Raw genomic sequence first — 13,622 nt, forward strand, 5'->3', positions numbered from 1 at the left:
GCGCTCTTTGCTGTGCATGGCTACGTTACTTTACGTCATCGCGCACAATTACCGCTAGACGTGATCACGTAATAGACATAACATTGTAACGTTGGTCAGAACGCTGCTTCATGTCCAATTATTAAAACCTTTTCTTTCATTAATTCACTTATAAGTGTGACCCTGGAGCACAAAACCAGTCTTAAGTCGCTGGGGTATATTTGTAGCAATAGCCAAAAATACATATGGGTCAAAATTATTGATTTTTCTTTTATGCCAAAAATCATTAGGATATTAAGTAAAGATCATGTTCCATGAAGATATTTTGTAAATTTCCTACCGTAAATATATTAAAACTTAATTTTTGATTAGTATGCATTGCTAAGGACTTCATTTGGACATCTTTAAAGGCGATTTTCTCAATATTTTTTATTTTTTTGCACCCTCAGATTCCAGATTTTCAAATAGTTGTATCTCAGCCAAATATTGTCCTATCCTAACAAACCATACATCAATGGAAAGCTTATTTACTCAGCTTTCAGATGATGTATAAATCTCAATTTTGAAAAATTGACCCTTATGACTGGTTTTGTGGTCCAGGGTCACAAATCACAGAAAAACAAGAGTAATCCCTTACTTTTCAAGATAAAAATAATTAAATAACAGTAATTGCTTAGTAAAGCATTAAACTTAGCACTGGCTGTGACACTACTTTATAATGTAGGCTACTTACTGGACACAAAAAAAAAATCGCAAAAAGACAGTGTAGGCCTACATTTACAACAGTGTAAATGCAATTAACGTAGCCTTTGTATCCTTATTTGCTTCCGATTTTATTTGTTTTTTGTTTTACATTTAAATACATTTTAACTTTTGTGATAATTTTCCACAAATATGGTAACAATATATTAAAATTTCAGATGCATTGTGAAACTTGGGGATTTAAAACCCAAACAGATGTAGCTACAGTAGGCTACTAATCAAACGCTTTAACATTCCTTGGTTTCCTCTATATTGAACAAGAAATAGGCCTACGTGCATTTGTTAAAGGACTGAGAACTGGACTTTACGATCTTGCCTTAACTGACATTTGCTGTACCTGTGCCAGGGGTCATTCTTTGCACGATCTGTGAACATCAACCCTCTCCTCCCCTCCCCTCCCCTCCCCAACGTTGCCCAAATCTCTGGTTGCGTCACGAGCCGTGTCTGAGTCTAATTAAAACCATATTGAGAAAAACGTAAATACGACCCAAGTTCCTCCCTCGGTCTTCTGCTGCAAGAGAGCGCGGACACGATATCAGCGGTTTCAAGGGACCAGTGCTGACCGAAGATCATCTGTGGAAAGTTGCAGTTCATTTTGTAAAGTTTATATATCACTAGACTGCATTTGTAAATAACGCAACAATGGCTGGTTTGAAGGTAAGTGCACTTTGGACTGCATGGACGAATGCTTGTCTAAAATAAATTATTACAAGTTCAAACTTACAGCCTATCGTGATTATATCGTAATAAAGTTTTATTCACAATCTTTTTCAGGTTATATCTCGCTTTCATTAAATACTTTTTTCTTCATTTTTATTTAGACATAAACCAATTGCAAAACACTCTGCTTGTTTATTATGTTTAGAACAGCACTGTAAACTCACCGGTACATCCTATGAGCATAGTGAGGTCCGAAACTCTCTTTTGAGTCGGATCTTTTTATTGAATAGGTAGAGGCGATTCACAAAACCGGTCTGGACTGCGTTTCTAAATACCATCTTCAGCCTAAAAACCTAAACCTAAACAAACGTCTGAAGATGCTTTTGGGAAAAGCAGCCCTGAAAGATTTATTCACGACTCATGAGACAATCTATCTTTAAGAGCAGTTCACGAAATGTAAAATGAGACTTTATAGTTTTATAAGCTGAAATATAGAATGGAACAACAAACTTAAGTGGGACACATGACATTACAGCAAACACCAAAATAAATAAAACCTAAATAGTAAGTATATTACTTTATTTGGAATGTTTCAGAACATGTAGATATACAATGCCAGGGACATCGATCAATTGATTGTCTGAATCGAGTCTTTGAAGCGAACTGTTCGAAAGAACCGAGGGGGAGGGGGCGTTCCAATTTGGCCAATCAGATCACTGGAATCTGCAGCTGCCCAGATGAGGTTAATCTCGGCTCTAGGCTACATAAACTGTAGGCTGCACAAAACCTTTAGGTTTATGCATGCTTTTTCAACAGAATGCTCTTGTTTTATAAAACAAAAGACGAAAGTCAAAGTAAATCTGACAGCCTACTAAAGTAGACTCTTGCTGTTCTCAACTGTCTACCTGTAGAGAACTAGAATGTAAACAACTGGCATCAACTAGCTTGTCAGATGTTTTTAGATTAAATTTTAAAGTGAAATCTTAATTCCTATGAGGCTATTGTCATATTTAACTCCTCCATATGTTATGTTTTCAGTTATACAGACTTATTTGAGATGTTTAAGAGCTGCTCTGAATGCATCTGCAGATGCACCATGACTAAGCACATTTGTTGTTGCTCACTCGTAGGAAGGGGGAGATACTCAGATGGCCCTACACAGCTTCTTTTGTGTTTTTCTATTCTCTTTTATCACATTTTGCCACTTAGTTTGTTCTTAAAAAATAAAATTAACTCATACTTAATCAATACTTTTCAAATAACTTTGTTGTAGTACATGAGCGGTTTTGGAAATGAGTTTGCCTCTGAGGACCCTCGCTGTCCAGGATCTCTACCTGAGGGACAGGTAATACCACAACTTTTATCACCTACCTGGCCTGACCAATTAACTTTACACATCAACTCAGTTTAGTTTATTGTTTTATAGAACAATCCACAAGTGTGTCCATATGGCCTATATGCTGAGCAACTCTCTGGTTCGGCCTTCACTTGCCCACGGTCGACCAATAAGAGAAGGTATATATAGATTTGCAAAAAAAACTAAAAAAACAACAACAGTATTTAACATAACAGTCAAACCTAAACCCTTATGATTTGTAAGAAATGATCACAGCAAACTTTTATGTTTATAGCTGGCTGTACCGCATTTTACCCTCTGTGCGCCACAAGCCTTTCACTCCGATGAGCTGTGGAGATCTCACAGAGAACTGGAATGAAGTGGAGCCCGACCCCAACCAGCTACGATGGAAGCCGTTTATCATCCCCAAATCTTCTGAGAAAAAAGTGGATTTCATATCGGTAAAAGATTTCATCCTTGTCCACACTGCTCATATGGCCTTCATATTTAAATAATTTTCAGTGATGCCCATTGTCATCGGTTTGATATTTTCAGGGTCTACACACAGTCTGTGGAGCTGGAGATTCAAAATCTCGGAATGGAATCGCCATCCACATGTATACCTGCAACACTTCAATGACTGACAAGTCAGTTTGAATTGGATTCAACTCACCAATGATTTCATTTCCCTTCTTAGTACAGTGTTTTTTAAAATTGGTACTTTTTTTTTCATAGATGTTTCCAAAATGCAGATGGTGATTTCCTTATTGGTAAGCTTGTGGTCTCGTTATTTATGCCATATTTTTTTTATTTTTTTTTATTTTTCAGGATTAATATGTAATTTGGATTTTTGTAGTAGTAGTTCCTTTTGATTAGGACTGCAATTTGTGTTTCAGTGCCCCAACAAGGTGAAATCCTGATTACTACAGAATTTGGGAAAATGATGGTGGAGCCCAATGAGATTTGTGTCATTCAGGTGTCACTCTAATATCTATAAGAAAAAGTTGTCGGTCCAAATTTTTTTTATATATATTTTTTTAACAAGTCTCTTGTGCTCACCAAGGCTGCATTTATTTGATCAAAAATACAGTAAAACAGTAATATTGTGAAATATTACTACAATAAATAAAATAACTGCTATTTTAATATTTTTTTAATGTAATTTATTAATTTGATGGCAAAGCTGAATTTTCAGCAGCAAATACTTGATTCTTCAGTGTCACATAATCCTATTAAATTATTTTCAATGTTGACAACAGCTGTGCTGCTTAATAGATTTTTGTGGAAACCGTTATACATTTTTTCCCCAGAATTCTCTGATGAATAGAAAGCACAAAAGAACAGCATTTATTTGAAACAGATATCTCTTGTAATAAAGTGGCTTTATTGTCACTATTGATCAACTTAATGCATCCTTGCTGAATAAAAGTATTCATTTACTTCAGGAAAATATACCTTACTGACTCCAAACTTTTGAATGGTATTTTACATTCAAGTTTGCATTCGATATTCCAATAAACAACACAGAAACTCCATTTAAAATTTTTTTTACGTACTCTTCTATGTTTCCCAGCAAGGGATGCGTTTTAGTGTTGATGTGTTTGGAGAAACCAGGGGGTACATTCTAGAGGTGTTTGGGGCCCACTTTGAGCTGCCTGACCTGGGTCCTATAGGTATGTACAACATAATTTCTTTTTTAATGCCTTTGAATAACAAACTTTCATAAGCTGCTGGGAAAAGTCTATTAATTTGGTTGTGCATTGCAGGGGCTAATGGAATGGCTAACCCTAGGGACTTCCAAACACCTGTGGCTTGGTACGAAGACCGTACTGTAGCCACAGGTTACACCGTTGTCAACAAGTACCAAGGAAAGCTCTTCTCATGTCAACAGGTGCCGTGAAATGATTGCGTCAGTAGTAATTCCCATTGCTAACATCAATGAGGCACTGAATGTTAGATTACACACAAAATGTACAATTTGTACATGCAGGATAGGTCTTTAATAAGACCGAGATTTCAAGCATCATTCTGCACTGAATTTATTTCCCTCTCTTGACGAGTGAATAATTGACTTGTTATGGCTGTCAGGAGCAAATTAGAGACAGCAAAAGTAGCATCACAAGGCAGTATCACTCATTGTAATGAAAAATTTAAAAAAATGCAGAGAGAGCACGCATCTATAGTTGAGCGCACAGGTCTCGCCGTCTGTACTCTCTTAAATGGTTTACGGTCTGTCTTGAAGGAGAAGGTACAGCCTTATCCTGTTGTTTTGTCCTCCAACTGAGTGCTAAAATTGCTTAAATTAGCTTATTATTTGCTTGACTGGGAAAATATGTTTGTGTTTTGTGTGTATGAGTTTTTTTCTTCATTTTAATAGAGTTTGGTAGAGTTATCCTGTGAACTGTTATGCCTGTGAGATTACAAATCTCGGGGTCCCAGAAACCCCAGGGTGCACGGAGAGCGTCTTTGTGTGACTGAATGTAACTGAAAAAACAGTCATGTTCTTGTTTGAGTCGCTGGATTTGTGTTTGTGTGTACAGTTGTGACTGATGTCTTACCTGGCGTGTGTGTTTGTGTTTGTACATGTGGGGGGGTTGAAACAACAGGAGGGCGCATGAGGGTCAGGACAGCAGGCAGTCTCTGCTGTAATGAATTATATTGATTTTGAAGGCAGCATTCAAAATCTGTCCGCTGCAACATTATCAAGCGAAGGGTGTATAAAATTGCGGTTTTTAACGAAGACATTTCTTCGCCTCGTAACCTACTATTTCAAGTGCAGGAGCGTCAAAACAAAACGATGCCGTTTAAACGCTTTATTATTGAGGGCATTGATCGGACGTTAGTGTTTCGCGTTTGACATTACTATTGATTATTTACTCAAAGCCTACAGAAATTCATTACGTGGTGTATTATTACAGTACCCATGTTTTGTCCTTTTAAATGTGTTCAAATAGGACTTTTCGCCATTTAATGTGGTGGCATGGCACGGAAACTACACACCCTACAAATACAACCTGGAAAACTTCATGGTCATCAACTGTGTGGCGTTTGATCACGCAGTAAGTAATTTGCTTAATTTGACGTCTTAAAATCACTACATTTGAACTGTCAATCAAATTACCTGAATCTTTATTTCCAGGATCCGTCGATTTTCACCGTTTTGACAGCCAAATCCACACGTCCAGGTGTGGCCATTGCAGATTTTGTCATCTTTCCTCCTCGTTGGGGTGTAGCTGATCACACCTTTCGGCCTCCTTACTACCACAGTAAATCTGAGTTGTTGACTACATAGCCTACTTGTATTAAAACCAAATGAAATTTCATGCGGTTAAAGAGCGCCCTCTGTCTATGCTAACAGGGAACTGCATGAGCGAGTTTATGGGGTTAATCAAAGGCCACTATGAAGCAAAGGAAGGTTTCCAGCCTGGAGGAGCCAGTCTCCACAGCATCATGACTCCACACGGCCCTGATGTCGACTGTTTTGAGAAGAACAGCACAGCTGTTCTGAAACCAGAGAGAGTTGCTGAAGGCACTATGGTAATGTTCAAATGGTTAGTTTTGAAATACATCATGTAAAAGGCTAGATGACGTTCTAAATAATGCTGTATCCAACAGGCATTCATGTTTGAGTCATCCTTCAGCATGGCTGTGACCAAGTGGGGATTGGACACCTGTCACCGTCTCGATAAGAGCTACTATAAATGCTGGGAGGCTTTAAAAAATCACTTCAATCCAAACTGGAAACCCAGCAGCAAGTAGAACATGGTTACACCTCAACAGTCATCATAATATTTGTCTGACATGTGGATCAGTGATTCACAATGGTTTTATCGCTAGAATTGAGAGTGAACCAGAGATGTTCTGTGATAACAAAATAAAACATGCTATTGGAATATAACCAATAAAACAAAACGGAGTGTTTCTGCAGGTTTTATAAAGATACATTTTAGACATTATAAAGATCTTTTTTAAGAAAGTAAAGAAAATGTAAGGAACACAGTACATCAAAATGTAAATGTCTAGGGAGCACACCATGAGTTGTATTAGCAACACTTTAAAGTTTGAAAATACAACATTCAATAGGTCTACATTACTTTTTAATTAATTTACCAAAAAAAAAAAAAAAATTCCAAAACCATTAATATATGGAAATAACTTTTACTGTACATGTGTCCTTAGTATGTTTGTTTTTCAGTGCAAATGTCTAAAGATGCCTAAAAATGACAAGATAACAAGTCTTAAATCTTAAGTTGTATCTCATGCATCTGGATTTAAGGATGTTAGATATTATATATATCTAGACAATACTGAGAAAGACATTAAATTTTTAGCAATGCATGCAACATTTAATGCCATGATTTATACATCATGGCACCTTTATACATTTTTAGGATGTTCTGCTCTGACCTTTTTACAGCCTTAATTTCAGACCTGCAGAAACCCTGTTGTGAAATTACAAAAATACTGTGTGATTTCTTATTTTTCTTCAATAACAGTGGTAAAGGAAGTTTCAACAATAAAGTATTTTATTTAGTATATAATTACAAGTACTCTGTGTTACAATAAACAGTGAAATATTTTTTTTTTAGGTTGACAGTTTATAGGGGCGCTCATAGGTCCCTGCCTTAATCTTGGCCTCCCTTTTGTCCTAAAAAGATGGGGAAAACAGGGTTAAAATGATATAACCACTGTAACTTTGACATCATCAATACTGAATAAGAAGTGAATTTATACAGCTTCAACTCACCCTGTCTGTTTTAAACACCACATACAAGACGAAAAGGGGGAGAACTCCAAACAAGCCACCAATCAATGAAGTTTTAGCAGTTGGTCTGAAGTAGTTGTTATTGGTGCGTGCATATGTCCACCGTGTAAGAGCAGGATCCTCCTACAAATAAAAACACATGGAGATTGATGACTAGATCAAACTGTTTAAATGTGTCAGGTTACCTTCTGGAAGTTTCAATAATGCATTTGTCAGGATTGTAAAAAATAATGTGGCAAACAACACACCCAGGAGGATGCATTCTGAATAAGAGTATAATCTGTTCGAAATTTAACAAATCACATCTTTTCACATAAAGACTATAGAGACATGTGGATCAAAACAAGCTGGTAGGCAGTAACGTTAACTGCTAGCCAGCGATCAGTGAAGGTCACTCACTGCGGATTCAATATAAAACAAACAACCTAGTTTTCTAAAAACATGAATGTAGACTAAATAATTAATTACTAAAACGTCATTAAATTATAAACTAGTACAATATGAAAAAACTGTCCATAGCTTAACTGTAACTGTTTTACCCCATATATGATATTTGGTTTGTCTTACAATCAGCTCTTTCCGATGAGGATTGTTCAGCTGCTGCAGATACTGCCTTTTCAGTTGAGCCCGCAGAGCCGCTCTCTTCTCCTCAGCCCGCCGGTAATCAGGTGAAAGATTGAAGTATTCGGCTGGATCTAATGTTTTTGGCCGAGTGGCCAAAGACGCCTCTTTGTAGGTCGCCATTACTGCGAACGGCAAAAAAAAACGCCCCGACAAAAAAGACAAATCTGATTGGCTGCGCGCTACATTCGCCAGTCTCGCGGTAATTCAGAATGTCTCGCCAAAGGATTTCTATGATACCCGATGATACCGCATCTAATTTCGAGTAAATCGGTGTTTTAGTTTAGTCATTAATATACTATTATAGTTTTTTTTAAATATTTTGAATTAGATTTTATTTATATTTTTAATTTATGTTTAAATAATTTAATTATTTTTATACGTATATATAGCTACAGGCCTATAGTTTTTATAGTATTTATTTATTTTTAGTTATTGTAGTACTTCAAACTCAAGCGAAAAGGAAAAGCTTGTGAACTTGCTGAAATATTGATTGTTGTAATAATATGTAAATAATGTGTTAAAATAATAAGTTTTTTTTTATTTCAGTTAATGTTTATTTTATTTCAAGTAATGGAAATGTGTGTTTTTATGGTTTTAGTTTTAGTTAATGACAACCCTGCATACCGCTGTAAAATATTTTATTTTAGGAGAGGATAAATAATATATTTAAAATGTATTTGACCACACAAAACTAGTCGAAACACATGACCTGCTTTATTTATTCAAATTAATAAAGCAAATCAGATGTGCAATATATTATTAGAGCTGCATGATACAATTCCACCCTCAGATGTGATCCAGATGTTGGCTCACCACTGGATCCTGACTGATCTGAGGAATCTCACAAATATCACGCACAGAGAGACAGGCAAAGTCCTTCTGGTCACTCTCCGACAGCCTATCTATAGCGAGAAAAGTAGAAGTGTGGATACCCATTTTGACCAGTAGAGGGAGCTACAATGCAACAAAAGTGTTTATTCCATAAATAAAGCTGAATGAGGGAAAACCAAAAAGTCTTACCTCTGATAAATATGCAGCATTTGCTGGTACCCAAATTCCTCCATTCATTGATATACCTGAGAGACAAGCAAATATTCTAAATGGGATATTTTATGACTACCATGATGATGAAAAAGTGATGATGCCAAGTACAGTATATCACATCTAATGTGATATTAGCTCAATTACTCATCAAAATTGAGAGCTTTGGTCCATTCGAGCAGCTCATCTACGTCCTGCTCAGAAACTGAATCTGGTCCAATCTGTTCAAAGGAATCCATCAACTCTGTGGATTTTTGCACCAGCAGAGCTGTTTCGCTGTGTTCTGTATGAGATTGCAGGAGACCCTCAGCATACCTGTGCACAAGATCTGTGTTTACTATTATTCCATCATTCATAACGTATTTCCAGTTTTCTCTATGATTAGCTCTGCAGAACACATCTTATCACCTATCACAAACAATTAAACAGCTACTTTAAATACATTTTTAAAATATGTTACATTTTTCTCATCCATTCAATTTTCCGAATCTTCTTTTTTCTTGCAACATCTTGTCGCCGACGGATTTTGCAGTGATGGAACTGTATCTTCTTAACATTGGTATCTTGAGTTATTGGGTCTTCAAACACAGAAATCTTTAATCAAAAAGGCAGTGATATAATGCTTAGGCAACATTTGTATATTTTTCTGACTGTTACAATTTCAATTGTACATGAAACAGTAGAAATGAGTCTCTTATGCTGACCAAGGCTGCATTTATTTGATCAAAAATACAGTAAAAACAGTAATATTATATTGTGTGAAATGTAATTAAAGGAGTGCAGTAATGGCTGCTGAATGTTTGGTTGGATATGTTTTATTTACTGAATTGCACTGATATACAAAATGTAAAATTAAAATGAAAGTATTATGACTGGATATGTCACCTTGCAAGACAAAATCCTCCAGCCATTGTTCTCTACCCGCTGGTACCACCCAGAGTGATCATCCCTGTCATTGATCATCAGTCGGCCATTATGAATCTGGCTTGGAGCAGGTTTCTTTAGCTGTGTGTAATCTTTAGGACTGGAGGCACACATGTCCACTATGGGTGCACGAGTGTATATTTTAAAGTAGATGTTTGGAGGATAGGTTGGCTGGAATTTTATAAACATTAGTAAGTAATTTGCAATTTGCTTATAATTCGATTTTCAATAACGTAACCTTCTAGAGCAGAACACAGTAACACATTACAGCATGTTCTTGAGTACAAATGACCATCTAATCATGGAAAGATAAATAACATCAACACTCACCCCACCCAGTCTGAATCGGATAAGTGCCCCTGAAGCAGCATCCAGAATATTAGCCTACAACAAAGCATTCAGGCATATGATTTAAAAAAAAAAGAGGAAAAACATCTCAATCTTCACACATGCATTGTAACAAACTTACCTCTGCAGGGTTAATAAATCTAAGAAGGAGACGTGGATCCCCTTGATTATGAAAGCTCACTAGTTTCTTGAGGTGCTTGAAAACAGCAGTATCCTACACGTGACAGACATAGTATGCACTACTTTTTTATTTACGCATTCAATTATATGTTGGAGAAAATGTAACATTAAAGTTGAGTGTGATCACTAACAACATGTGCCCTCCATGCTCGCTGGATGATCCTGGCTGCTCTGCTGAAAGCCGTTTCCAGCTGTGGGACAAGTATGACATTAGTGTCTGATGTAGTTTCCCCAGCTGGAGATGTTGAGTGATGCCTAAAGGGGAAAAAATGATTGACAGGTTTTTTTTTCTTCTATTGCTTGCTTCACTCATTTAGAAATGAGTCTGTATTTTGTTGTTGTTGTTGTTGCTGTTGCTGTATTTCATACCTGTCAAAAGAGTATGTGTGTTCAGTCATTTTCTTATTCATGCTAGCACATGCTGCTAAAGGATAAAAAGAGAGAAAAAAGTTTATTCTGTGAAACATTAACATGGATTTCAATTAGCCGAAAAGGAACAATTCTGAAAAAGAAAAAAAAAAGGAATAGAGAAAACATAACCTATAAATTATACTGTTTAACTGAGGCTAAAGCTCTGCACTGATTAAGCCTTTGCCATGTCAAGGAAAGGGAAATGGGTTTATTCAACTAGGATTATGATTATTTTATTGGATTATTAGGCTACATTTAACTCCATCCATATACTCAATTCAAAATTAAGACGGTTGGTTTTTATAAACCACTCAGCCCACAAAAATGTTACTTACTTGATCTCTGGAGTCCTCTTCATTCTCAAGAAACAGAATAGCCAATATGCTTCAAATACCTGAATTAAAATGTTTAATAGGTAGAAGGTGCTTAAAATAGGCAATGTATTAAAATAAAGCGTTTTATCCTTATGATATCTATAATATCGAAATCAAACCCATCCGGTGATTATCGAAAAGTAAACAAAATCGTGAACTGGATTTTCACAATGACATCGCTGAAGTCGCATCAAGTTGAAGTAAAAAAAACGTAAAGGGAGCTAAAACTGCAACCAAAGACTAAACTTAACATTGAAGTTAAATAATAAAGCCTAGACATACAGTATGACTCGATTCCTTTATTGGGACGGGTGACTGTACGCCTACAACAGCCGTTACCAAAGCAACGTGAAAACAAACTCATTTAACTCTATGTTAGAAAGCTAGAAATACGAGATTCTATCCAAAATACATTTTTTTAAAATGGAAAACTATGTGTCGACTAGGAGATTCATTTAACTAAAAGATTCTTTAAGTGGCCTTTTCAGCAGATTACATCGTTACGACAGTAGGTTGCGAAAAGTTAAGGATTGTGACATTGAATCGTTCACTAATTCGTAAAAAAAATAATACTCTAAATTCTGACCTTTGACGACAGTCATGATTTTTTTTTCTAACAAAACAGACCTACTGCTTGATCCGCAAACCTGTCAACCATTACTGAAACATCGATCAAATTAGTTGCATCACTCATATAACTGTTCATTGTACAATTATGGCAGGTTGTGTGACACGTAACAGCGTCGGCCTGTTTTAATGAGCTGCAATTAAGAGTTTCTGTGTTATTAGAGAACAAGTTTACTAAGACTAGAGTGTACTTGCTAATCAAATTTTAACATAGCAGTTAACCGTCTTGTCCAAAGTTAGTCATTTACAGTCATTTTTACAAGTGATCAATATTCTTCTACTTCGGTGTTAGAAAAAATACAATTTAGTCAATATATTAAATGTTCATAAATATAACTGTTTTAATGAAGACATTCAAGAAATTGCCTTACAAAAAGGATCTTACATATGTAGGCCTATGTTACACAGCATTTAGTAGTACTGTAGGTCAGTGCTGCAATTGACACATCTTATGGAGGTCCCTAAGGCTATAGGGGAGAAATGATGCCCCAACCCCCTCCCCTGCATAATAAATTACAATAAAAGATCAATTAAAATTACACTGAAAGCCACACACAAACATGATGCACACAAACAACAAAATTAAATTATACAGCAAATAAAATCAACTGTAAGGTCTTTTTTTTTTTTTTAAGAATGCTTAGTTCATCTGTGGTATGTCTTTTGCATAGATTGTGAGAGGTCCTGTGTTTGAACCTCAAATTAACAAGTCGCGGATGAGGATCAGCCACTGTTTTCAATAACACTTTCATACTTTTAACAATAATATCAAATGGACAGCAGACATCTGTTACAACATCTTCTTTACAGACTTAGCCATAATTAATGTAATTAATGTGGAATCATCAGTGTTGCGGGCACCAATATTAAATTTTTCTATTTTCTATTATTCTATATTTTTTCGGACTGTTAAAGCAGCAGTATTGAAAAAAATTCAAATACATATATTAAACATAGTTGGGGTTCAGTTTCTTGATTGGCAGCTTCTGACTATATAATGTCTGTCAGGAAAATAATGTATTGTGACTGACACGCTTTTCTTTCAAATGCCACAGTGAATGAAACAGCCAATAACCTACAGGAGGCAGGCCTCAATAAAAGGAATGACATATCCAAAATACATTTTTTTTAAATGGAAAACTATGTGTCGACTAGGAGATTCATTTAACTAAAAGATTCGTTAAGTGGCCTTTTCAGCAGATTACATCGTTACGACAGTAGGTTGCGAAAAGTTAAGGATTGTGACATTGAATCGTTCACTAATTCGTAAAAAAAATAATACTCTAAATTCTGACCTTTGACGACAGTCATGATTTTTTTTTCTAACAAAACAGACCTACTGCTTGATCCGCAAACCTGTCAACCATTACTGAAACATCGATCAAATTAGTTGCATCACTCATATAACTGTTCATTGTACAATTATGGCAGGTTGTGTGACACGTAACAGCGTCGGCCTGTTTTAATGAGCTGCAATTAAGAGTTTCTGTGTTATTAGAGAACAAGTTTACTAAGACTAGAGTGTACTTGCTAATCAAATTTTAACATAGCAGTTAACCGTCTTGTCCAAAGTTAGTCATTTACAGTCATT

The 13,622-nt window shown here is 35.9% G+C and overlaps 3 protein-coding genes across 4 annotated transcripts; 1 reads left to right on the forward strand and 2 right to left on the reverse strand.

Annotated features, from left to right (window-relative positions):
- Positions 1–1,183: 1,183 nt before the first annotated feature.
- On the forward strand, positions 1,184–6,723 carry hgd (homogentisate 1,2-dioxygenase). Its single transcript, XM_016508449.1, has 13 exons — positions 1,184–1,398; positions 2,675–2,746; positions 2,828–2,916; positions 3,033–3,198; positions 3,293–3,384; positions 3,473–3,507; positions 3,634–3,713; positions 4,311–4,410; positions 4,504–4,628; positions 5,692–5,796; positions 5,877–6,003; positions 6,096–6,274; positions 6,353–6,723. The coding sequence occupies exons 1-13, from the start codon at positions 1,384–1,386 to the stop codon at positions 6,494–6,496; spliced, it is 1,329 nt and encodes a 442-aa protein (XP_016363935.1). The 5' UTR covers positions 1,184–1,383; the 3' UTR covers positions 6,497–6,723.
- A 522-nt stretch (positions 6,724–7,245) lies between these two features.
- LOC107705199 (NADH dehydrogenase [ubiquinone] 1 beta subcomplex subunit 4) lies at positions 7,246–8,277 on the reverse strand. The gene is made up of 3 exons (XM_016508389.1): positions 8,070–8,277; positions 7,485–7,625; positions 7,246–7,385 (listed from the first exon to the last, which is right to left on the reverse strand). Exons 1-3 carry the CDS (start codon positions 8,244–8,246, stop codon positions 7,323–7,325), a joined length of 381 nt encoding a protein of 126 aa, XP_016363875.1. The 5' UTR covers positions 8,247–8,277; the 3' UTR covers positions 7,246–7,322.
- A 566-nt stretch (positions 8,278–8,843) lies between these two features.
- cunh11orf65 (chromosome unknown C11orf65 homolog) lies at positions 8,844–11,533 on the reverse strand. 2 transcript variants are annotated; one of them, XM_016508391.1, is made up of 10 exons: positions 11,366–11,533; positions 10,989–11,043; positions 10,751–10,874; positions 10,561–10,653; positions 10,422–10,475; positions 10,053–10,262; positions 9,628–9,761; positions 9,315–9,482; positions 9,147–9,202; positions 8,844–9,028 (listed from the first exon to the last, which is right to left on the reverse strand). In XM_016508391.1, exons 2-10 carry the CDS (start codon positions 11,027–11,029, stop codon positions 8,913–8,915), a joined length of 996 nt encoding a protein of 331 aa, XP_016363877.1. In that variant the 5' UTR covers positions 11,030–11,043; positions 11,366–11,533; the 3' UTR covers positions 8,844–8,912. The 2 variants fall into 2 exon arrangements, with proteins under 2 accessions (XP_016363877.1, XP_016363876.1); XM_016508390.1 differs by lacking the exon at positions 11,366–11,533 and having other exon boundaries at positions 10,989–11,200.
- Between the last annotated feature and the right edge of the window lie 2,089 nt (positions 11,534–13,622).

The sequence above is a fragment of the Sinocyclocheilus rhinocerous genome, unplaced genomic scaffold (assembly GCF_001515625.1).
Source record: "Sinocyclocheilus rhinocerous isolate Xijiao unplaced genomic scaffold, SAMN03320098_v1.1 scaffold594, whole genome shotgun sequence".
Lineage (NCBI taxonomy): Eukaryota > Metazoa > Chordata > Actinopteri > Cypriniformes > Cyprinidae > Sinocyclocheilus > Sinocyclocheilus rhinocerous.

What these genes read in the sequence shown, in the direction of transcription:
- LOC107705199 (XM_016508389.1), bottom strand. Translation starts at nt 8,246, where the DNA reads ATGGCGACCTACAAAGAGGCGTCTTTGGCCACTCGGCCAAAAACATTA. An exon ending in CTCATCGGAAAGAGCTGATT is followed by an intron (nt 7,626 to 8,069) that starts GTAAGACAAACC and finishes TTTTATTTGTAG; the next exon opens with GAGGATCCTGCTCTTACACG. An exon ending in TGGTGTTTAAAACAGACAGG is followed by an intron (nt 7,386 to 7,484) that starts GTGAGTTGAAGC and finishes CCATCTTTTTAG; the next exon opens with GACAAAAGGGAGGCCAAGAT.
- hgd (XM_016508449.1), top strand. An exon ending in GATCTCTACCTGAGGGACAG is followed by an intron (nt 2,747 to 2,827) that starts GTAATACCACAA and finishes ATTGTTTTATAG; the next exon opens with AACAATCCACAAGTGTGTCC. An exon ending in AGATGGTGATTTCCTTATTG is followed by an intron (nt 3,508 to 3,633) that starts GTAAGCTTGTGG and finishes TTTGTGTTTCAG; the next exon opens with TGCCCCAACAAGGTGAAATC.
- cunh11orf65 (XM_016508390.1), bottom strand. Translation starts at nt 11,092, where the DNA reads ATGTTAATGTTTCACAGAATAAACTTTTTTCTCTCTTTTTATCCTTTA. An exon ending in AAAGCTCTCAATTTTGATGA is followed by an intron (nt 9,203 to 9,314) that starts GTAATTGAGCTA and finishes CTTGTCTCTCAG; the next exon opens with GTATATCAATGAATGGAGGA. An exon ending in ATGCTGCATATTTATCAGAG is followed by an intron (nt 9,029 to 9,146) that starts GTAAGACTTTTT and finishes TTCTCGCTATAG; the next exon opens with ATAGGCTGTCGGAGAGTGAC.